At 41.6% G+C, this 24,835-nt stretch overlaps 1 protein-coding gene across 1 annotated transcript; it reads right to left on the bottom strand.

The window, feature by feature from the left end:
* Window positions 1-16,891: 16,891 nt before the first annotated feature.
* Window positions 16,892-24,336, bottom strand: rps28 (ribosomal protein S28). The gene is made up of 4 exons (XM_014190015.2): window positions 24,229-24,336; window positions 23,899-23,946; window positions 18,016-18,138; window positions 16,892-17,016 (listed from the first exon to the last, which is right to left on the bottom strand). Exons 1-3 carry the CDS (start codon window positions 24,265-24,267, stop codon window positions 18,016-18,018), a joined length of 210 nt encoding a protein of 69 aa, XP_014045490.1. The 5' UTR covers window positions 24,268-24,336; the 3' UTR covers window positions 16,892-17,016.
* Window positions 24,337-24,835: the final 499 nt, after the last annotated feature.

The raw sequence follows: 24,835 nt of genomic DNA, 5'->3' as shown, positions 1-24,835 counted from the left end.
TTTGGAGATCCCTTCAATCTCCACTGAGTCAGGGAAGGACAACTCTGGAGATCCCTTCGATCTCCACTGAGTCAGGGTTGGCTGACTCTGGAGATCCCTTCGATCTCCACTGAGTCAGGGAAGGATAACTCTGGAGATCCCTTCGATCTCCACTGAGTCAGGGATGCTTAACTCTGGAGATCCCTTCGATCTCCACTGAGTCAGGGATGCTTATCTCTGGAGATCCCTTCAATCTCCACTGAGTCAGGGAAGGATAACTCTGGAGATCCCTTCGATCTCCACTGAGTCAGGGAAAGAGAACTCTGGAGATACCTTCGATCTCCACTGAGTCAGGGAAGGATAACTCTGGAGATCCCTTCGATCTCCACTGAGTCAGGGATGCTTAACTCTGGAGATCCCTTCGATCTCCACTGAGTCAGGGATGGATGACTCTGGAGATCCCTTCGATCTCCACTGAGTCAGGGATGCTTAACTCTGGAGATCCCTTCAATCTCCACTGAGTCAGGGATAGATAACTTTGGAGATCCCTTCAATCTCCACTGAGTCAGGGAAGGACAACTCTGGAGATCCCTTCGATCTCCACTGAGTCAGGGTTGGCTGACTCTGGAGATCCCTTCGATCTCCACTGAGTCAGGGAAGGATAACTCTGGAGATCCCTTCGATCTCCACTGAGTCAGGGATGCTTAACTCTGGAGATCCCTTCGATCTCCACTGAGTCAGGGATGCTTAACTCTGGAGATCCCTTCGATCTCCACTGAGTCAGGGATGCTTATCTCTGGAGATCCCTTCAATCTCCACTGAGTCAGGGATAGATAACTCTGGAGATCCCTTCGATCTCCACTGAGTCAGGGAAGGACAACTCTGGAGATCCCTTCGATCTCCACTGAGTCAGGGATGGCTGACTCTGGAGATCCCTTCGATCTCCACTGAGTCAGGGAAGGATAACTCTGGAGATCCCTTTGATCTCCACTGAGTCAGGGATGGATGACTCTGGAGATCCCTTCGATTTCCACTGAGTCAGGGATGGATGACTCTGGAGATCCCTTCGATCTCCACTGAGTCAGGGATGGATGACTCTGGAGATCCCTTCGATCTCCACTGAGTCAGGGATGGATGACTCTGGAGATCCCTTTAATCTCCACTGAGTCAGGGATGTTTAACTCTGGAGATCCCTTCAATCTCCACTGAGTCAGGGAAGGATAACTCTGGAGATCCCTTCGATCTCCACTGAGTCAGGGAAGGATAACTCTGGAGATCCCTTCGAACTCCACTGAGTCAGGGAAGGACTACTCTGGAGATCCTTTCGATCTCCACTGAGTCAGGGAAAGAGAAGTCTGGAGATACCTTCGATCTCCACTGAGTCAGGGAAGGATAACTCTGGAGATCCCTTCGATCTCCACTGAGTCAGGGATGCTTAACTCTGGAGATCCCTTCAATCTCCACTGAGTCAGGGATAGATAACTCTGGAGATCCCTTCGATCTCCACTGAGTCAGGGAAGGACAACTCTGGAGATCCCTTCGATCTCCACTGAGTCAGGGATGGCTGACTCTGGAGATCCCTTCGATCTCCACTGAGTCAGGGAAGGATAACTCTGGAGATCCCTTTGATCTCCACTGAGTCAGGGATGGATGACTCTGGAGATCCCTTCGATCTCCACTGAGTCAGGGATGGATGACTCTGGAGATCCCTTCGATCTCCACTGAGTCAGGGATGGATGACTCTGGAGATCCCTTCGATCTCCACTGAGTCAGGGATGGATGACTCTGGAGATCCCTTCAATCTCCACTGAGTCAGGGATAGATAACTCTGGAGATCCCTTCGATCTCCACTGAGTCAGGGAAGGACAACTCTGGAGATCCCTTCGATCTCCACTGAGTCAGGGATGGCTGACTCTGGAGATCCCTTCGATCTCCACTGAGTCAGGGATGGACGACTCTGGAGATCCCTTCAATCTCCACTGAGTCAGGGATGGCTGACTCTGGAGATCCCTTCGATCTCCACTGAGTCAGGGAAGGATGACTCTGGAGATCCCTTCGATCTCCACTGAGTCAGGGAAGGATAACTCCGGAGATCCCTTCGATCTCCACTGAGTCAGGGAAGGATAACTCCGGAGATCCCTTTGATCTCCACTGAGTCAGGGAAGGATAACTCTGGAGATCCCTTCGATCTCCACTGAGTCAGGGATGCTTAACTCTGGAGATCCCTTCGATCTCCACTGAGTTAGTTAATTCTGCTTTTAGTTTTTTAGCACCTTAGTTTTTTAGCACCTAGTTTTTTAGCACAATTCATAACATGAAAATTAACTTTTTGTCAATCCAGATGCCCAAATATTTATTATGACTTATTGAGGACCTTTTTACTGAAGAATGTGTTTGTTTTCTATGATTGTGTTTTGTAGCTCTGTTTTGCTTTTTGTAGCGCATTGATGTGTATATTTTGGTGAATATTTATTTAATTACAGCGCTCTTCTGTAAAAGAGACCTTGGTCTCAGCATGATAAAGGGTTTTTGATAAATCAGTGGGCCGCATTCATTTACACAAGGCTTTAATAGCTCAAAATGTTACATTGCATATAAATGTGCATAGCTAATAATTTGACAAAATATGTCCAGTGTGTGAATAAACATTCTGTATTGCGTCCTCCATAAAGAAAAATAACTGATTGTACTTAGTTAAATGAAGTCCAGTCAGGTCTATAATTATTGGCACCCTTGATAAAGATGAGAAAAACATGTATAATACAAATACTGAGCTATATTGTATGCTAAAAAATATATATTTTCATGTAATCTGACCATAGTACCGGTTCCAATCCAAGTGCCAATGCCGCTTATCAAACTCCAGGCAGTGCTGTGGTCAAATGACATGAAAATAGATATCTTTGGCCACAGACACCAGTGGAGGGTTTGGCGTTGAAAAACAGAAGCATATGCAGCATACCTCATATGGTAAAATATGGTGGTGGATCTTTGATGTTATGGGGCTACTTTGCTTCCACTGGTACTGGGGCCTTTGTAAAGGTTTTGCCAATAATTATGTACCTGACTGAACTTCTTAATAAACTGAATATCATTTCAAGTCTAGATTTGTATTGAAGCCAGTACAGAGAAAACACAATCGGAGAAAAAGCTATTTGAGCCAGCCTAATTGTATGGCTGGGATAAATGAAAGCCGGTTGCGGTTGTGTGAAGTCACTGGCACTGTGTTGGACGTCAGGAGGAACGTGCTGTATGATTTGGCCTGAGGTGCTCCTCTGTTAGACTTGCTGTGAGGTAGGAGCAGTGTGAGAATTAGGGGAAAGTTCATGCATAGAAAATGCCCAAGTTAAGGCAATTCCCAACATTCAGATGTAACACCCGTGCTGGGAAGCACGGAGAGCACGGGGAGCACGTAGGCGATTCATGACCTGGGGCAAGACCACAAAGAAAAGGAGTTAACCCTCTCTGGTCTGCACCGGAGGCTAAGTAGGTGAAAGGTAACCAGCAGACTTCTTACTGTGCTTGGCTGGGAAAATCACTGCAGTTGAACTATAAATCATTACTAACGCTGCTGAAATGTAACAAACACCCATTAGTTTGATTAAGGATCAGGGAGTTTATGAAGTCAGCCAAAGAACAATCATTTTTATACAAAAACAGTATTTTGTTGCCCAGTCTTAGGAAGGATATAGATTTACTCTAAATTAGAACCTTTGTAAAACAGTTTGCTTTTGTACGACTTGCCTAAGCCAAATTACTTATCAAATAACATGTATAAGGTCAGAGTAACTGACAGAGACTAGTTGAATGGAAACAGATGTGTTGCTGAAGGCTTTTGAAGAGCTGGAAAAGCTGACAATTATTTGTCTGTGGCAGGAACATGTAAGAAAGAACATTGAAGCCTATCCACAAATGTGCAGTCATACTGTATCTCAGGACCAGTAATATTGAATAATGTTAACACAAATTGAACTAAAATACTCACTGGTTACTGATTTTAAATGGAAGGAATGTGCATGTGCTTCTGGGACATTACCGATGGAGTGAGGAGGGGCCCTTGGAATTTGGGGGTGTAAAAGACAGCGTTGCTTTAGGGGACTGGAAGGGTCCCCAAGCCTTCCACTCTCTTCCTGCTGGAGCATGCAAACCAAGCCATGACTGGGCCTGCTGATGTCTGAGAAACGGCAGGTTTTCTGGAAGCCAGATGGGAGAGGAAGGTGCCCACTACTTACTGTTTGAACATGTAGTTATGCTAGTGTTTCACTGAAAGTGTGACTGACGGACTGTGTCATGAACCACAGAATGTTCTAATCACATAAGGGTTATTCAGTCAATGTTAAATGTTGGCTTTAAATATGTTTTACAGATGTTACTATATTGCCTATATTTAGAGTTTCTTATTTGGGGATGTTTAATCCCCATGGGTACAATATATTTTTGGCAGTGATTGAGAGAGGAATGACACAAAAGACAGCTGCAATAAGTCAACCTTTCTTGTCTTGGAAATGTCAGTATGTTACTACAGTGTAATTACCATTCCACAATGAAACATGTACTTTGAATTAATACCTCAAGCCCTGTTTTTATCATAAGTGACTCAGAGTGTAATGATTAAGTTGTTTCCATGAAGAATCACCATACTCTTTAACATTGTTGTCCCTAACCAAACAAGATTATTTTTATTTCAGTGTTATTTACATTATGGAAGAGAACCAGCATACAAAATATAAACCAAGGAAGGAAGGACTCAGTATTCTCTGTCAATAGTTATATGCAGGACATTCCTAGGAGACTGGCTAAACAGGGGTTTTAACTAAGAAAAGTCAATGATGCTGGAGGCTATGGGAATCTGGCGCCTTCCAGCCGTCTGTGACTGATCATCACCGGAACCACACCTACAGCTGCTTATTCAATTCCAAAATGGCCGCTCTCTCAGCATGCCGACCTTTTACCTAGATTCTAAATGCAGAACATCTGTATGGCCCACTGAAGTCCAACAGTCATTCACATATAGGGAAGGATGGAAACCACATGCTCACAATGAATGTTGAAATGGTGGAACCCGGTTTCCATGGATATGAGATTGTCTTTATTTGTTTCTACATTTTTACACATATGTCTTTTTTTCCCTTATAATGTACACTGGACAAACTGTTCAAAAATAACATCTTATATTAGAATTGAGTAACTAAAGAAATGAATTGATATTCAATGGATGGAATCACTCCATTGGATTCATCCTCCTAATTTCTGTCAGATGACTAATGCTGTATTGTCAGGAAGTGTCCTACCTAGGTATGTAGCTAAATATACAGAAAGCTCCAAAAAATAAAGGAAACACCAACATAAAGTGTCTTAATAGGGCATTGGGCCACCACAAGCCGCCAGAACAGCTTCCATTTTTTATTTAACCAGTATTTAACTAGGGAAGTCAGTTAAGAACAAATACTTATTTACAATGACGGCCTACCCCGGCCAAACCCTATGGGACTCCCAATCACGGCCGGTTGTGATACAGCCTGGAATCGAACCAGGGTCTGTAGTGACACCTCAAGCACTGAGATGCAGTGCCTTAGACCGCTGCACCACTTCAATGCGCCTTGGCATAGATTCTACTAGTGTCTCTATCGAAGAGATGCGACAACATTCTTCCATAAGAAATTCCATCATTTGTTGTTTTGTTGATGGTGTTGGAAAACACTGTCTCAGGTGCCACTCCAGAATCTCAAATAAGTGTTCAATTGGTTTGAGATCTGGTGACTGAGACATACATACCCTTTAAACCCCTATGCTCCTTTGAGACCCCTGTTTCAGAGTCAGTCTCTTCTAGCCATGGTAGCCAAAATAATGGGCCACTGGGCATTTATATACATTATCCAAAGCATGATGGGATGTTAATTGCTTAATTAACTCAGGAACCATACCTATGTGGAAGTACCTGCTTTCAATATACTTTGTATCCCTCATTTACTCATATGTTTACTTTAATTTGGCAGTAACCCGTATGTTTGTCTCGTGACTGTGACGCTCGTTGTCGAAAGGAGTAGAACAAGGTGCAGTATGGTAAGTGCTCATATTAATCTTTATTGTAACTCAGAACACTAAATCAAAATAATAAACAACGAAAAACAAACTTCACACTCTGCAGGCTTACTGAGCTGTACAAAAACAAGATCCCACACAGAAGGAGGGGGAAAAGGGCTGCCTAAGTATGATTCCTAATCAGAGACAACGATAGACAGCTGCTTCTGATTAGGAACCATACTCGGCTCAACACAAATAAATAAAAAACATAGAAATATAACACATAGAATGCCCACCCCATGTCACACCCTGACCTAACCAAACAGAGAAAAACGTCTCTCTCAGGTCAGGACGTGACAGTGACGACAAGACGTAACATCTTCCTCAGTACTTGCAGTGGCTCTGCATTCAATGATGTTAGAGGCAGTTTATGGTAGATAAATTAACATAAAATTATCTGGCAACTGCTCTGGTGGACATTCCTGCAGTCAGCGTGCCAATTGCACACTCCTTCAAAACCTGAGACATCTGTGGCATTGTGTTGTGTGACAGAACTGCACAATTTAAAGTGGCCTTTTATTGGCCTTGTGCACCTGTGTAATGATCATGCTGTTTAACCAGCTTCTTGATATGTCACACCTGTCAGGTGGATGGATTATCTTGGCAAAGGAGAAATGCTCACTAACAGGGATATAAACAAATTTGTGAACCAAATTTTAGAGAAATAAGCTTTTTGTGCGAACGGAAAATGTCTACACATAATTGTTGATGGGATAACTACCCAATCATTTTATTATTTTGTTGTCTAGTATAGGATCGATGGATGATCTCATTTGTTCATTTTGTAAATGAAAAACATCCTAAGATTACAAAACTGTTGTTCAGGTTCAAATGGCACATGACGTTCTGGTGAGTCAGTGCTCATTTTGTGGTGCTGGGAATACAAAAACATTTACACAGGCAGCCCAATTCTGATCATTTCCCCCCTAATTGGTCTTTTGACCAAGCACATCAGATATTTTCACATAAGTTATTTTTCAGAGCTGATCTGATTGGTCAAAATACCAATTAGTGAAAGAAAAGATCAGAATTGGGCTGCCTGTGTAAACGCAGCCTTAGTCATTGGCGTATATCACTCCTCTCCTCTCCACCTTGATAGCTGATGTGTGGTGAGTGTTATGGCACAAAATGGTTGCCGTGCATCACCCAAATGGGTGCTAGACATTGGTGGTGGAAGAGGTGAGTTTCCTACCTTACTTTGCAAACCGCTTTGAGAACCTACTGTAGGTGGAAAGGAGCTATATAAATGCAATCAATTATTATTACTGATACAAACGTGCAGAGCTAATTGGGGATATTTTAGTACCGGCAGAAATCCAGACAGAAAATATTTACACAAGAAGCAACCTATTATCACACAGTCAAACTCTCATTTCATTTAGTAAGTTCACCATTCTGCCGTTCTCACTGTTAAACATCGCAGTGTTCAATACACAGGACACAACCCCCCCATCCTGGGAAAAATATGATTTGTCCCCCCCAATATATCACTGAAACATAACTATGTAATTTAAATAATATTAATAATACGCAATGAAAGCAATTGTGCTGATTATAGACACTTAATAGCGCGTTTTTAAGTTTCAAACGATTGCGACCCCCCCACCCTTTGCCTCACAATGGTTTGATCCACTGCCAGGTCCTTAGTTGGCAAGGTAACAGAGGGGTCGTGTCTACTGTCTGAAAGGCACTCAATGAACGTAACTGACGTGAGGTTAATCCAGTCAATCGCGCACACACACTAGCTGAATATGCAGAGCTAGCACGCAATATTAACTATTAAGCTAGCTAGTACCTATTCCATTTATGTGGCCTGGTCAAAGATGGAATCTTTGCTATTGTCAATTTATTCCAAGATCAGCATGCAGATGATGTAAATTAGTGCTTCAAAGTCCCTGTGATAAGGTTAGCGATAAACTGAAGTCCAAACTGAACAGAACTACACTCTCTTCTACCATTGTTTTAAATATATTTAATGGTCTCGTTGCAAAAGCTAAATTGTCGCAAGTGAACTTTTATTTATTTATTTTATTTCACCTTTATTTAACCCGGGTAGCAAAGATTATAGTAAACACCACTGAAACGGAATTGGTGCTCGCTAGCTTTGCAAATTCAGCTATTGTTGGAAGCCAGCCAATATGAAACAAACTATTAAAATTACAAAAGGTTGCAGCATATGTTGTGTAAATGGTGAACTCATACAGCTGTCAACTCTTGTCATTTTAATCCGTTTCACATTTGCTAGCTACCTTTTAGACCGAAGCCCAAATAGAATGATAAAAGATAAGATGATAGAAGCCCATCTCCTACTGTAAATAACCTACACACTGTGTGTGTGTGTAGCCAGCCAGGTAGAAAAATTGCAGAAAAATAAAAGACGGACATCAGAGTATTTTTCAGTACACCAAAACGCAAAGTAAGAACCCTAGTAGCCTAATATCTCAAAGACTAGTTGATAAAATGTTCATAAGAAAGAAATGAAATTCTAATGGAAATGTTTCACAATGATGTCATTAGGCAGAGCAGGCAACAGATGGCACACAGACAGCAGAGTTGGGGACAGATATGCAGGGACAGACTGGCAGAGACAGGGAGTCTCAGGTAAGTTTGTTGAGTCTTTGTTTGGCAACATTATGAAAGGTTCTCAATTTTTTTTACTTGTAAAATAGGAACATAATTGGAAAATGCCATGGATACCCCCACTCTCAACTTAAACTGGTGACTGAACTAAGATTTGTTAAAGGCAATGGTATTGCTGTTGTGATTAGTTGTGTAGTTTTGGTACCGGTAGTTAGGAGTATGGCAAACACCTTATTTCTTTGGTTCCTCAATATACATTTACCATATTACAATGTAGGCTGTGTTACAGCACTACTTTTGGTGTCCCCCTCAGGAATTGCTCTTGAGAAAATTTAATGTAATTGTCCCCTCCAAAGTTGATATCAGATTTTCGCCCCTGAGTACCGGTAAATTGATTATTTGCATAGTGTAAATTGGAGGGTCATGCATGGAAAAACACACTTCTGCCCTCTTGTAGCAGTAATCCATGCCAATGTTTACAAAAATTCGGAAGAGGCCGAGGGGCTGCATCCGTGGTTGTCCCACTGCTCTATCCTCAGTCTAAATACCACATCACATTCAAGCCAGGACTGGTTTTCCCTTCATCCCGAGAGACGAGAAATATTTAATACGACTGCTGCGTATTCGGCACCTCCCAAGCAGCAGTGGATAGAGAAAGGATTTCCTGTGAGGGCTCAGCAGATGCTGTCTATCTTGGACGGGAACGGTCCCCGGTGTATAGGAACCCACCTCAGAGGCACGCTCTTCAACGTTTGACCGCTGCTTCTTTATGAGTTCATTGTGCCAAACTTCCTCTCAGATTTGCTTTTGTAACCTCTTATGCACCTCCTACTAAAGTCCATATGTGAGGCATGTAACATGCTCCGTTCTTTAAAGATGTAACCTAGGTCACAGAATATGTACAGTACATACAGAGTGTACAAAACATTAAGAACACCTGCTCTTTCCATGACATAGACTGACCAGGTGGATTCAGGTGAAAGCTATGATTCCTTATTGATGTCACTTGTTATATCTACTTCAATAATTGTAGATGAAGGGGAGGAGACACGTTAAAGAAGGATTTTTAAGCTTTGAGACATGGATTGTGTATGTGTGCCATTCAGAGGGTGAATGGGTAAGACAAAATATCTAAGTGCCTTTGAACGGGGCATGGTAGTAGGTGACAGGCGTACCGGTTTGTGTTAAGAATTGCAACGCTGCTGAGTGTTTCACGCTCAACAGTTTCCTGTGTGTATCAAGAATGGTCCACCACCCAAAGGACGTCCATACAACTTGACACAACTGTGGGAAGCATTGGAGTCAACATGGGCCAGCATCCTTGTCGAACACTTTCGACACCTTGTAGAGGTGAAAAGAATAATCCAAATTTAACCGTATAGGATATCTTTTCAGTTTTTAACATAGGAAATGTGAGGATTAGAGTGAATTCATATTCGCAATACTTGTCAAAACTCTGGGAGTACTGACATGACGTTGCATACAATTATGTAAAAAGAAACACAACGATACTTATAACGTTGCAAAATACCAAAACGGTGCAACATCTTAATATGAATAATATAGTACCATACCACCCTTCTTTCACACAGCTTACTATGCCATGTGCCTCAGCAGAACGTGCATGTCAGCCTGCCCTTCTCTGTCCTTACATGCCATCACCTCATACACCTTAGCTAAGAATAATTATGATTCATAATAGTGATTACAACTTTTTGTATAAAAGCCATACAAAGTCTGAAATCATTACAGAAAGTGCATGTGCATTTTGAGTGACCTCTTGTCTTTTTGATGCTCAACGGTTAAAGAAATGTTGACCCAATGCATCTATGGAGGGTTTTGAAAAAAGACATAACGCGTTTCCTGGTAAGATGGCACAAAGTAATTTTTTCTCTCCCCAATTTCGTGGTATCCAATTGGTAGTTACAGTCTTGTCCCATCGCTGCAACTCCTGTACGGACCCTGGAGAGGCAAAGGTCAAAAGCAGTGCTTCCTCTAAAACAGAACCCAACCGCACTGCTTCTTGACACAATGCCCGCTTAACCCGGAAGTTAGACGCACCAATGTGTCAGAGGAAACACTGTACACCTGGCAACCGTGTCAGCATGCACTGCACCCGGCCCTCCACAGGAATTCGCGAGAGCGCGATGGGACAAGGACATCCCCACCGGCCAAACCCTGCCCTAACCCGGACAACACTGGGTCAATTTTGCGCCAGTCTCCCGGTAACAGCAACAGAGCCTGGACTCAAACCAGGATCTCTAGTAGCATAACTAGCACTGCGAGGCAATGCCTTAGACCACTGCGCCACTCAGGAGGCCACAAAGTAATTATTAGGAAATATGCATTTGACCAATTCATTTCTAAGTATAGACCAGCTAAATAGCAAAATATAAAAAAAAGGCATTTCTGAAACTAATCTGGCGCCCCTTTTGGATCCCACACCACCTCTGATCAAACATACCACGTAGCTGGATGTCGACCCTGTGACCCTCTTGGTGGTATTTGCACAGGTCATGTTTGACTGCCAAATGGATGCAATGGCTGTGTGTGCACAGCAGCGATGCTCTGTCCCAGGGTCACCTCCAATGTCACTGGCTGATTCATTAAGGGATGGCACAGGTTTGGTATGCCTGAACATGGCATGGGCCAATTCAGCATGCACGCTGCATGCTCAGAGGTACCCCCAGTAAGCACGGGCAACAGCTGTTCTTCAGCTCGGTTGTGTCAAGTGCCAGGATGCCCAGGGTTTACTGGCATGCTTACTGGAAAACATGGTTACAAGACAAAGTGAGGGTAGATAGTGTGTGGGTGTTTTAACTCAAGTTTAACACAAGCAGGTAGTCTAACGGTTAACCGCTTTGGGCCAGTAACTGAAAGGCTGCTGGTTCGAATCCCTGAGTTTACTAAATTAAAAATCTGTTGATGTACCGTTGAGCAAGGCACTTAACCCTAGTTGCTCTGGGTAAGAGTGTTGGCCAAATCAGGGTTTCCCAAACTTGGTCCTGGGGCCCCCCTGGGTGCATATTTATTTTCCTCCCCTAACACTACACGGCTGATTCAAATAACCAACTCATCATCAAGCCTTTGATTATTTGAATCAACTGTGAAGTGCTAGGGCAAAAACCCCAAATCTCTGCTAAATTACAAAAATGTACTGTAAAATGTAAATGTTGGTGTCTTTTCATGTTTCAGCTTCTTAGAAATAAGAGAGATTAAGATTCTGCTGGTTGCATACATACACATAGACAGCACAGAAGGTTGGTGGCACCTTAATTGGGGAGAACGGGCTTGTGGTAATGGCTGGAGCGGAATCAGTGGAACGATATCAAATACATCAAACACATGGTTTCCATGTGGTTGATGCCATTCCATTTGCGCTGTTCCGAACATTATTATAGACAGGAATATGATCTAGGGAGTTTTTCCTAACCACTGTGCTTCTACATCTGCATTGCTTGCTGTTTGGGGTTTTAGGCTTCAGGCAGCGCAGAAGACACAGTTCATCAGCTTCATCACAGCAGTGTTTACTAAAGAAGAGAGGCTCTTTTTTCCACTCCCCATAGCACAAAAACAGGTCTAACAATAACAGCAACATGTCTGACCCTGCCTTGTGGCTCCAACAGGCAGTCGCTCTTTGCACCTGCTATTTGCACTGCCACTTTGTTGCCACTTTGTTGAGTAGTGGGAATTGTGGGAAACTGATCCAACATATGCGACGTGGGGGACTGCACCTTTGAAAATAAATGGTTCTAGATTTCATTGACCTATCCACGTGCTATTTGTATGAGCTAGTGAAAAGTGAAAAGTCTGAGTGCTATGAGGAAATTATTTGTTTCTGTGGCTGGTGTTGTAGTCCTAAAGCACTCTTTCTCATTCCAACTGTCTGTTATGGTCACAGTAATCTCGGTTAACCCAGATCTAAAGTCTTGCGTAATTGGTCAGACACTCTATTAATATCTGGGTCCATACTTGTTAAGAGAAGAGAGAACCAGAACGAAGTGCTTCAGCCTCTCTCTTTGCAAGTTAGGGACAAGTCTATGGGCAAAATGTCCCCTCCCCTTCCGAAATTCGAAAGATACTAACACCTGCGAAATCGTGATTTGTCCAAAGTAACGGAACTAATGGTGCTAGTTGTCTCATGCATCACATTGTGTCATGACAGATCTACGGTAACATTTATGTTTACGTAGTCTGTCCACTAGAGATTAGGGTCACATATGTTGAGGACATACACACTTTCTCTAGCCCCATTGTTAATGTCCTTCTCATGCACACAGGATCGAAGTTGGTAGCTTTAGGCTGAAGTTATTTTCAGGTTATTGGGATAGTAAAATTTCACCACATCCTAATTTGGAATTTCCTGTGCATGACATGGCGTCAATGGAAATTAGTGTTCCTGCCCCTGTTTTTGTTTCTTTTTGTCTTTCAACTTAATTCATTTGCTTTGCTTATGCCCCCAATCTGTGTGAACTTGGACTCCATCTTGGAGCTTAATTTAAACAGGTTGTGCTGCAATTAGTGGCAGGAAATGGATGCTCTGTGCTTAAGGGTGCACTGCAGTTTAGAGAAGCAATGAATGTCCGCTAGTTACCTCGGAGGTGATTGTCTGAAGGCCTTTCTCTGTGGTCCCAAGGGCCCCATTAGTAAATGTGAGCACCTTGACCGGGGTCACTGTCAGGGCAGTAAATCAGAGGCCCCTCTTCCCCACGAGGTCCCCTGACCTGACCACAGCACGTCCTGCTACACAGCATGAGGGGTGGCTATCCTTAAGCCAACCTAGCATAGTGGCCATCTATTGGTTGGATGAAGCTAGTCTTACATAAATGTATCTCCATTTGACAATCTTCATTTTAGTCATTTTCATTGTACATCATGACTTTTAATTAAGTCTCCAAGGTCTGCGATACAATAGTTAGATATAGCATAGGGTGTACAACATTGGTTAATCTAGGGCCAGAGTATGGGCCTATGCTGTTTTTGTTTGCTATTGCCTTATAATTACATTGAAGCTTGGGCAACCAGTTTTGTGGACTGCTATTAAATCGAATGAATTGCCAAGGACAAAAGAACAGGAGTTGTACCTCTGAATGTACAAACCTCATATGCAGAGAGCACAGTAAACATTACTTCACGAGATAACTTGTCTCAACAAGTACATCAGCCCCAGCGGTCGGCATTGTATTGTTGACTATGACATACCCTGCAGACAAGTCACCCAGCTGTTTTTTCCCCTGCTCTGTACAAGTAGATGCCTTGAAGGCCTGTAGACAGAGGGAGTGGCCTTGGTATGGAGCTGTTAGGGGGGTGGGGAGATAGAGGGAGGTAGAAGGAGAGAAAAAAACACCTGCCACCCACTGATCGAGATGGTTCACTTAGGAGTGGTGTGGTGTGATGAAGTTAGCTGAAACCTTTTTGTTTTCACCCCTTTTTGAAATGATGTCGTTGACTGAATCCCAAATCACACCGGAAAACGTCGGTCAAAAGCATGAAATTTGCCTGCGAGAGTAGCAAGCGTTAATTCACATACACTGTTTCACGTATGCCAGCATAATTGTCTTGAAAAGCCATGATAAACAGTTGTATTTTCTCTCAAAATCTGAATTCCTTAAATTTTCCAGCCATAGCTATATAGTGCATTCTGAAAGTATTCAGACCCTTCGACTTTTTCCACATTTTGTTACGTTACAGCTGTCCACGTATACTCCCTCTCTGGCCTCTAGGTCATCAGGCTGCTGATTATCCTGCACACCTGTCACCATCGTCTCGCGCACCTCATGACACTCACCTGGATCCATCACCTCCTTGATTATCTTCCCTATATCTGTCACTCCCCTTGGTTCTTTCATCAGGTGTTATTGACTCTGTTTTCATGTCGGTGCATTGTTTGTGTTTCGTGTTCATTGTTTCTTTTATATGTTGTCAAGGCAAAGGGTGGCTATTTGAAGAATCTCAGATGTAAAATATATTTTGATTTGTTTAACACTTTTTCGTTAGTACATTATTCCATATGTTTTATTTCATAGTTTTGATGTCTTCACTATTATTCTACAATGTAGAAAATAGTAAAAATAAAGAAAAACCCTTGAATGAGTAGGTGTTCTAAAACTTTTGACCGGTAGTGTAGGTCATTGTTACGCGTCGAGCTGTTGATCCACAGAACAGGTACATTGCTGTACTAGTCTAGACAAGTCCTTTCTGTCATACTTTTCAAAATGGTTTCCACATTCGCCAAATGCCCTCTCTTGAACAAGACACAGCATTGTGATCAAGTTACATAAGAGCTCACATTATGAAAGTAATGAATCAGATAATCATTATTTACCAGAAGACAACAAAAATCACATTTGATCGGATAAGAAGAATGAGACATTCAAAAGCATGAAAGGCAATGATAGACAACGGAGTTCAGACAAATGATTTAAAGGAATATGTGACATTTGTCACAGTATCAGGAAGCATAATAATGTCACTGAAGATTAATTTAGATGGCATTCATAAATTACCATTTTGGTCTCAAAAGACAATAGATAGCACAAACAGTACGTCCATCTACAGTAGTTGTTGGAAGTAGGTCAGACGTAAGTGTTAGGCTACAGAATAGAAAGCATTTTCACCAACAACCAACCAGAGGTGTTAAGGTACAGAGCAAAACAATTACACAGTAACAAATGTGTAAAAATAACCCTGTGGCAGTCAACAAAATTCCATCTGGAGACCAAACTGAAAATAGTCTAGGAACGATGCTTCCCTCTACTGGACATGAGCTAACTCAACATGAACTTGATATTTCATCATTATGAATAACTCCAACAGCACCAACAGTGTAGTTTCCTGACATGTTAGAACTATTTGGAAACTCATGTTGCTAAAACAACCTGCAGACAGAAAATAAATGGTTTAAACTTCTGCAATGATAGTTTGTCAATAAACATTCATTAATAAAAGGGTAGGCTAAATGTTTACAGAAATTATAGTAAATAAGATTTGAGCATAATTTGATTTAAGATTCTGGAGCACTGAAACTCTACATTTGGGTATAGCTAAAAAAATAATAGAACACCTCTACCCTGAAGAAAGCTAGTCAACACATTAGGGCAGGGTTTACCAAACTGTCCTGGTGCCACCCCTGGGTGCACGTTTTGGTTTTTACCTTACCACTACTTCAAATAATCAGGGCGTGATGAGTTTGTTATTTGAAACAGCTGTGTAGTGCTAGGGCAAAAACCAAAACATGCACCCAGGGAGGGGGCCCAGGACAGTTTGGAAAACCCTGAACAAGGGAATTGAGGAAATGTTTGGCACTTGCCATTAACTCTGATACAATTGATAAACAGCATGAGGATAGTCTGTTTAACAAAATTGGATACATCAATGTCAGCACTATACTGTAGTATGGTGTCAGGAATAGCCCCTTTCATAGGCCAATACCCTATGTTACCACAGCATCATACAGCCTTCCTTACCTGAAGTAACCCTGATCTGACGTAAAAGGATAGGTGAAGTCTATCATGTGGAACGCTTGCAAGCCACCCTGATCTCACGAGCTTACATGAATGGTTTGCTGCACGAGTCCAGTGAAACATTTGTGTAAGCTCGTGAGATCATGGTGGCTTGCGAGGCTACCCTTTCTCTACAATCATTCTAGATATTGGAGCACTAAGGACATTAGGCTGTGTTTTGTAGCCTGACCGAATCCTAACTAAAACAGCAAAGTGTTCCATGATGTACAAACTGATATCATATTCCACTTCATAAATATTTCAATCCAATGACCATACAATATTTGTAGTGGCACTGGTCCACTGTGTACTCCTATAGTCCAAGTACAGGCTGAAGTTCACCCATGCCCCACCTACCCAGCCCTGTAGATCTGAAACTATTAAATAGGTGTAAGCAACATGAAGATTTCATCCAATCCAATTCTTTCAAATCTACAGAACTACCCAGGGGGCAAAGTTCAGTTTGAAATTCAAAAGCAGCAGAACATTCCAGAGACAATGTAAAGAACATCACATGGTTCCAGTGATGACAGCTGCTACTTCATCCCCTGTACTTCAAATTCAGCACCTGTATTTTTTTTTGCAGTACTAGGTGTGAATTGTATGTTGTAATAGGATCATCCAAATCACAAGAGTTGGCATTAATACCATATCCTAGAACAGAGAGTACATTAAAATAAACTACCAAGTACAGATCTCAGAACACGTCTACACATGTTGGCCATTGAACAGAAAAATGACAAATCTTCGCCTTGAACAACATTTTATTTCATTAACTTTGCACAAGTGAGATGTGGGGCCATTTTCAGGTGTACTGATGGGGTGTCATCTCCACAGGCTTTCATTTGGCATCTCACATCTTCCCCGGCCACTGCAAGGAAAGAGGTGGGAATTCATTCATTTATGCACATATTTAGCTTTTTCAAAATGGTAGCTAACAGACCCAAGGACACAATACTAACATGACCTCAACTTGTCCCTGGGATGATACACATGGAAGTAGAGCTGAATGATTTCCCAGTCCAGCTACACCATTATTTACATACTATGAAGCAGTAATTTTAGTGGTTGTAGTGAGTCGTTCTGAGTTCCCTCAAGGGCCATGGCCAGCAGCCTTGGTTTTTAGTTTCCTTAGCTTCTGGTGCCAAGAACATTACATCAGTGAGTGTACTTGCACTGGTGGCAGTCTAAAAGCTGACCAAAAATATTACACTTACGGAATGGAAACCACTCCTGCAGGATTGTTCCAGCCCTACTTGGACTCCCGAGTGACGCAGTGGTCTAAGGCACTGCATCCGTGTTAGAGGCGTCACTAGACACCCTGGTTCGATTCCAGGCTATATCACAACCGGCCGTGATTGGGAGTCCCATAGGGTCTAAATCTAAGCACAATTGTCCGGGTTTGGCTGGTGTAGGCCGCCATTGTAAATAAGAATTTGCTCTTAACTGACTTGCATAGTTAAATAAAAATAAACACAACTGCGCCTCAGGACCATGATTAACTGAATCAGGTGTGATAAGGTTAAAGCAAAACCATGTGCAAACAACTGCTTTCTAGGAGTACATGTGAAGGCCCTTACTATACTTAATCTAAGTTCAGGTTAAAAGGAAAAAAATTCAGCTGAACATATTTTGCTATATTTTTCAAGTATTCCCCCATATTTTTGTATTTAAAAAAAAACTTCATGCGGTTGTTTCTAAGGTATGAAATTATTTTAAATACAATTTCGTTTTGGGCCTACTTGAGGTCAATTTGCAGTGTAAAAATTATTATAATTATGTTTAGGCCATCTGACCATCTGCTCTGACAAATTGGCCCATGGCTTAGTCTAGTTGCCTGCTCAAGCTTTGTATGGACAACAGTACACACCTATCGTAGCCTCCTGGCTTCCCTTTCAGACTCCAGAAGTGTCAACACATCGCCTTCTCTGACTGGCCCCTTCACATTCCTGATGATGGACCGGTTGCTGTCATCCATGAACTCCACACGGACCTGAAAGAGAAAGGCAGGATACAATAGAAGAGGGTTTCCCACACTAGGGATTGCAAGAGATTGCGCTTGGTTCATAGAACCGAGGTTAAGTCAGTAACCTCCAGTAGCTGCTAGATGTGGTCGTAATAAACAGTTGTTTTAGTTTTACTCCTACAAATGTGGCTCCATCTTTTGAACGGTTTAAGCTCCAAAATATGCCCCATCAATGAAAGACTTGAGCGAGTGCGTAATGTTTCCCTTTACAATGCCCACAAGACCTTAGAACCGAGTGGACAAGACTAGGCACTAAATCAGACTGGGGGGGGGGGAAATATGTTATTTTCTACACAGAAGAGCATACAACATTGCCTGATACCAATACCTTCGATGCATTTCAGTCACTTCACACCATACTGTCGCCAGACTGAAATAATGTCAGACTGATTTATAATACTCATAGCTCACATTAAAAAGTAAACAGGACTGTTGATTACTTTTAAATCAAATTAACATGTGGGGTCATGATTTACAGTTAAAACCATAACTAGGGTGTTAGTGTCCATTGTCGCGTCACCTGTGGTAACTCATTTAGATGTTTTCAAATTTACGTTTCGTCACCCCCATTTCCACGACGAGTGCCTGACACCATTTGCCGAGGCTGTGTGTGAGTGTGAAGCCACGGTGCCGTGTATGAAGTATCTAATTTGCATTGTAATTCACAAATTGTTACAAACTAACGCATGAACAGGACCGTACCTTACTGGGCTTAAATTACTGTAATGTATTTGTACTGCCTAATTTGCATAATATAATTTTAATTGAATTTTTACTTTCATAAAGACCTGTCCGCAACCTTTGACTTTTCCCAATAACTTGAAAATAAGATCAAATCGGATGTCACATGCACCGAATACAACAGGTGTAGACTTTACCGTGTAATGCTTACTTTTTGAGCCTTTTCCCAACAATGCAGAGTTAAGTATGAAAAAATAGCATGAAATAAAGTTGTTCCAGAGAAGCTTCTCTAACATGGAATACAAAGTACAAGAAACATAGTTTAAATGTGTCCCCCCAACACCCTACCATAAGACTGTTGTTACTGTTTATCTATCCTGTTGCGTAGTCACTTTATTCCTAGTCATATGTACATATCTACCTCATACCACTGCACATAGGACTTGCCACCCCATGTATATAGCAAAGTTACCGTTGCGCAATGAATTTATTCATACGTGTCATTACTTTTCCATTTTCTGCATTATTGGGAAGAGCCCATAAGCATTTCACTGTTACGTCTACAACTGTGGTTTACTAAGCATGTGACTAATAAAATGTGATTTAACACGCAGAACCAAGACAGGGACCTAAATACTATTTAAAATCAGATCCCACCTGAAAAGTGTTTAGTGAACTGGTGCATTTGTATCAATCCGTTGACAGTTGCTAACTACACAAACAAATATATAAAAACGCAACAATTGCAAATATTTAAAACTGTTAGAGTTCATAAGGAAATCAGTCATTTAAAATAAATGAGGCCCTAATCTATGGATTTCACGTCACTGGGAATACAGACATGCATCTGTTGTTCACAGATACCGAGAGAGAGAGAGAGAAAAAAAAAAAGGTAGGGGTGTGGATCAGAACCAGTCACTATCTGGTGTTACCACCACTTTACTCACGCAGTGCGACATCGCCTTCGCATAGAATTGATCATGCTGTTGATTGTGGCCTGTGGAATGTTGTCCCACTCCTCTTCAACGGCTGTTTGAAGTTTCTGGATATTGGCGGGAACTGAACGCTCTGTCGTACAAGTCGATCCAGAGTAAAGGTCGACCGATTAATCGGTAGAGCCGATTCAAAGTTTTCACAATCGGTATTTTTGGGCGTCATTCATGGCCGATTACATTGCACTCCACGAGGAGACTGCATGGCAGGCTGACCGACCGTTTACACGAGTGCAGCAAGGAGCCAAGGTAAGTTGCTAGCTAGCATTAAACTTATCTTATAAAAAACAAACAATCACTAGATAACTACACATGGTTGATATTATTAGTTTAACTAGCTTGTCCTGCGTTGCAAATAATCAATGCAGTGCCTGTTCATTTATCATCGAATCACAGCCTACTTCGCCAAATGGGTAATGATTTAACAAGCGCATTCGCAAAAAAAGCACTGTTGTTGCACCAATGTACCTAACCATAAACATCAATGCCTTTCTTAAAATCAATACACAAGTATCTATTTTTAAACCTGCATATTTAGTTAAGAAATTCATGTTAGCAGGCAATATTAACTAGGGAAATTGTATCACTTCTCTTGCATTCTGTGCAAGCAGAGTCAGGGTATATGCAACAGTTTGGGCCACCAGGCTTGTTGCGAACTGTGTGACAAAGACCGTAATTAAATTTACCAGAATTTTACATAATTATGACATAACATTGAAGGTTGTGCAATGTAGCAGCAATATTTAGACTTGATGCCACCTGTTCAATAAAATACGAAACATTTTATTTTCGAAATGATAGGTCATTAACCTGTTAGGGCTAGGGGGCAGTATTGACACGGCTGGATAAAAAAACATACCCGATTTAATCTGGTTACCACTCCTACCCAGTAACTAGAATATGCATATACTTATTACATATGGATAGAAAACACCCTACATTTTCTAAAACTGTTTGAATGGTGTCTGTGAGTATAACAGAACTCATTTGGCAGGCAAAACCCTGAGACATTTTCTGACAGGAAGTGGATACCTGATGTGTTGTATTACCTTTAAACCTATCCCATTGAAAAACACAGGGGCTGAGGAATATTTTGGCACTTCCTATTGCTTCCACTAGATGTCACCAGCCTTTACAAAGTGTTTTGAGTCTTCTGGAGGGAGATCTGACCGAACAAGAGCCATGGAACGATGATGGCCCATTAGACACCTGGCACACGAGTTCATGTTGGGTACCCTCGTTCCAATACGTTATAAAAGAGTATGCATTCGTCCACCTTGAATATTATTCATGTTCTGGTTAAAAAAGGCCCTAATGATTTATGGTATACAACGTTTGACATGTTTGAACGAACGTAAATATATTTTTTCCCCTCGTTCATGACGAGAAGTCCGGCTGGCTTAGATCATGTGCTAACAAGACGGAGATTTTTGGACATAAATGATGAGCTTTTTTGAACAAAACTACATTCGTTATGGACCTGTGATACCTGGAAGTGACATCTGATGAAGAGAATCAAAGGTAATGGATTATTTACATAGTATTTTCGATTTTAGATCTCCCCAACATGACGTCTAGTCTGTATCGCAACGCGTATTTTTCTGGGCGCAGTGCTCAGATTATTGCAAAGTGTGATTTCCCAGTAAGGTTATTTTTAAATCTGGCAAGTTGATTGGGTTCAAGAGATGTAAATCTATAATTCTTTAAATGACAATATAATATTTTACCAATGTTTACTAATTTTAATTATTTAATTTGTGATGCTGACTTGACTGCCGGTTATTGGAGGGAACGATTTCCTCAACATCAATGCCATAGTAAAACGCTGTTTTTGGATATAAATATGAACTTGATAGACAATGCATGCATTTTTAGTTCTAACATAATGTCCTAGGAGTGTCATCTGATGGAGATTGTAAAAGGTTAGTGCATCATTTTAGCTGGTTTTATGGTTTTGGTGACCCTGTCTTTGAATTGACAAAACATTACACACAACTCTTGTAAATGTACTGTCCTAACATACTCTAAATTTATGCTTTCGCCGTAAAACCTTTTTGAAATCGTAAAACGTGGTTAGATTAAGGAGATGTTTATCTTTCAAAGGGTGTAAAATAGTTGTATGTTTGAAAAATTTGAATTTTGACATTTATTTGGATTCAAATTTGCCGCTCTTGAAATGCACCTGCTGTTGATGGAGTGCACCACGGGTGGGACGCTAGCGTCCCACCTAGCCCATAGATGTTAATATGGTCAAATCTGGAAACTAAGGATCGTATTTGTGTGTTTATTATAATTAAGTCTTATTTGATAGAGCAGTCTGAGCGGTGGTAGGCAGCAGCAGGCTCGTAAGCATTCATTCAAACGCACTTTCCTGCGTTTGCCAGCAGCTCTTCGCAATGCTTGAAGCACAGTAATGTTTATGACTTCAAGCCTATCAACTCCCGAGATTAGGCTGGCAATACTATAGTGCCTATAAGAACATCCAATAGTCAAAGGTATATGAAATACAAATGGTATAGAGAGAAATAGTCCTATAATAACTACAACCTAAAACTTCTTAACTGGGAATATTGAAGACTCATGTTAAAAGGAAGCACCAGCTTTCATATGTTCTCATGTTCTGAGCAAGGAACTTAACGTTAGCTTTTTTTTTTTACATGGCACATATTGCACTTTCACTTTCTTCCACAACACTGTTTCCACATTATTTAAACCAAATAGACTTATGTATTAAGTTAGTGTTTCTTCAGTATTGTTGTAATTGTCATTATTACAAATATATATACAAAAATTGTTTGATTAATCGGTATCGGCTTTTTTCGGTCCTCCAATAAATCGGCGATGAAAAAGCTAAAATCAGTCAACCTCTAATCCAGAGCATCCCAAACGTGCTCAACAGGTGACATTGCCTGGTGAGTATGGTACCTTTTCAGCTTCCAGAAATTGCGTACAGATCCTTGCGACACAGGGCCGTGCATTATGATGGCGGCGGATGAATGGCACGACAACCGGCCTCAGGATCTCGTCACGGTTTCTCTGTGCATTCAAAATTGCCATCGATAAAATGCAATTGTGTTAGTTGTCTGTAGCTTATGCCTGCCCATACCATAACCCCACCATGGAGGACTCTGTTCACATCAGCAAACCACTCGCCCACACAACACCATACACAGCGTCTGCCATCTGCTCGGTACAGTTGAAACCAAGACTCATCTGTGAAGAACACACTTTTCCACAGCGTGCTATTGGACATCGAAGGTGATCATTTGCCCACTACAGTCGGTTACGACGCAAACTGCAGTGAGGTCAAGATCCTGGTGAGCTCAAGGAGCATGCAGATGACCTTCCCTGAGACGGTTTGACAGTTCTCCGGTTGTGCAAACCCAGTTTCACCAGCTGTCCGGGTGACCGTTCTCAGACCATGCCGCAGGTGAAGAAGCCAGATGTGGAGGTCCTGGGCTGTCGTGGTTACACGTGGTCTGCGGTTGTGAGGCCGTTTTAGTGGCTTTTTGTCCCCAGTACAAAGTGCACCTGTGTAATTATGCTGTTTAATCAGCTTCTTGATATGCCACACCTGTGAGGTGGATGGATTATCTTGACAATGGAGAAATGACAGTGGGATGTAAACAAATGTGTGCTCGACATTTGAGAGTAGTAAGCTTTTTGTGCATATGGAATATTTCTGGGATATTTTATTTCAGTTCATGAAACATGGGACCAACACTTTACATGTTACGTTTATATTTTTGTTCAGTGTAGTTTCTCAGGGATGAGATGCACATCTGTCATTACTTTGGATTTTCCATGAAATGCTACATAGCTAGCTGGCCGACTAGTTACCTCAAATGCCACCAACGGTCTACCTATACATGACAATCTTAGACATTAGCATGTGGCATAGCCAGAAGAATTACAGAATTCGAGCGCTCAATGACTAGTTTTCTGCACAAGGAGTCACCATTAGCTAACTTGCCATTGACATTCTTCTCAACTGGTTGGGTTGGCTCGAAAGCCAAAACTTTAACGTTCGCTTTTTCAGAATGTAGTAACATACCTGGGTACACTGTCCCTGGGAACCCGTTCTCCCGAGCACCTTGGTGACCTGGAGAAGAAATTGAAACAGACAATTACACAACCGAGGTAACGGGAGGGGGGAAATAAAGAGCCTGTTCTTTAGCTATCGACTGTTAGCTACAGTAGCTAGCAAATGGCTGCTGTAGCACTCCCAGCACGCGCAGGCCACCGAGCAATGAGGACCAATGCTCCGTTCAAGTATAAACGTGGTAGTAACTTACCAAAAACGAGCTCAAATGAAACGACGAGTATTTACGAATTTACATATTCATTTATTTAAGATATTTCACAAAGGATTGGGTTTTCTTACTCTAGCAAGCTTGATCGGCTGCACGCGGCTGGCATCCATATTGTCAGGTTAGACCGGAAAGGAAGTCACGTGGTGCGCAGTACAGTATATATTCAAACTGTAATACAAAATATTTGAACCTCTTAATAAATCTACACACTTTATATTTTATTTCTATTGTACATGACCTGCGTTTAAAAATAAATCTCCCTGAATTAAAAACAATGCCTATTTAAAAGAAGTGTACATTTCCAGTTCCGGTAAACTGGTTCATTCATGCCGCATTCACATGCTCTACTATGAAACTGAACTAGGAAACGCTGACATTTTCTACGTGCTAAATGTTTATAGTAATACATGTGCTGCGTTCAACCAGTTAGCATGTCGGACATTTCCGAGTTTTGACTAACACTTGAAAGCGGCAACATAAATATTGTATTATCTCTGTTTCATTCCACTCTGTAAAATAGGGGGTGGGGGAACTGACATGCACCATCTCTGATTATATGAATAATAAATGTGCTGCCTTTGATTTCTAAGGATAGTTGTATAATAAAAATGTTATATTATAGGTATATTTTAAAATAGCAAAGACAAAGCCTGATAAACTAATTAAAGCATTGTGTGG

This window comes from Salmo salar, chromosome ssa03, assembly GCF_905237065.1.
Source record: "Salmo salar chromosome ssa03, Ssal_v3.1, whole genome shotgun sequence".
NCBI classification, from domain to species: domain Eukaryota; kingdom Metazoa; phylum Chordata; class Actinopteri; order Salmoniformes; family Salmonidae; genus Salmo; species Salmo salar.
Note: the sequence above shows the minus strand (reverse complement) of the source record. Positions and strands in the feature narration are given on the sequence as shown.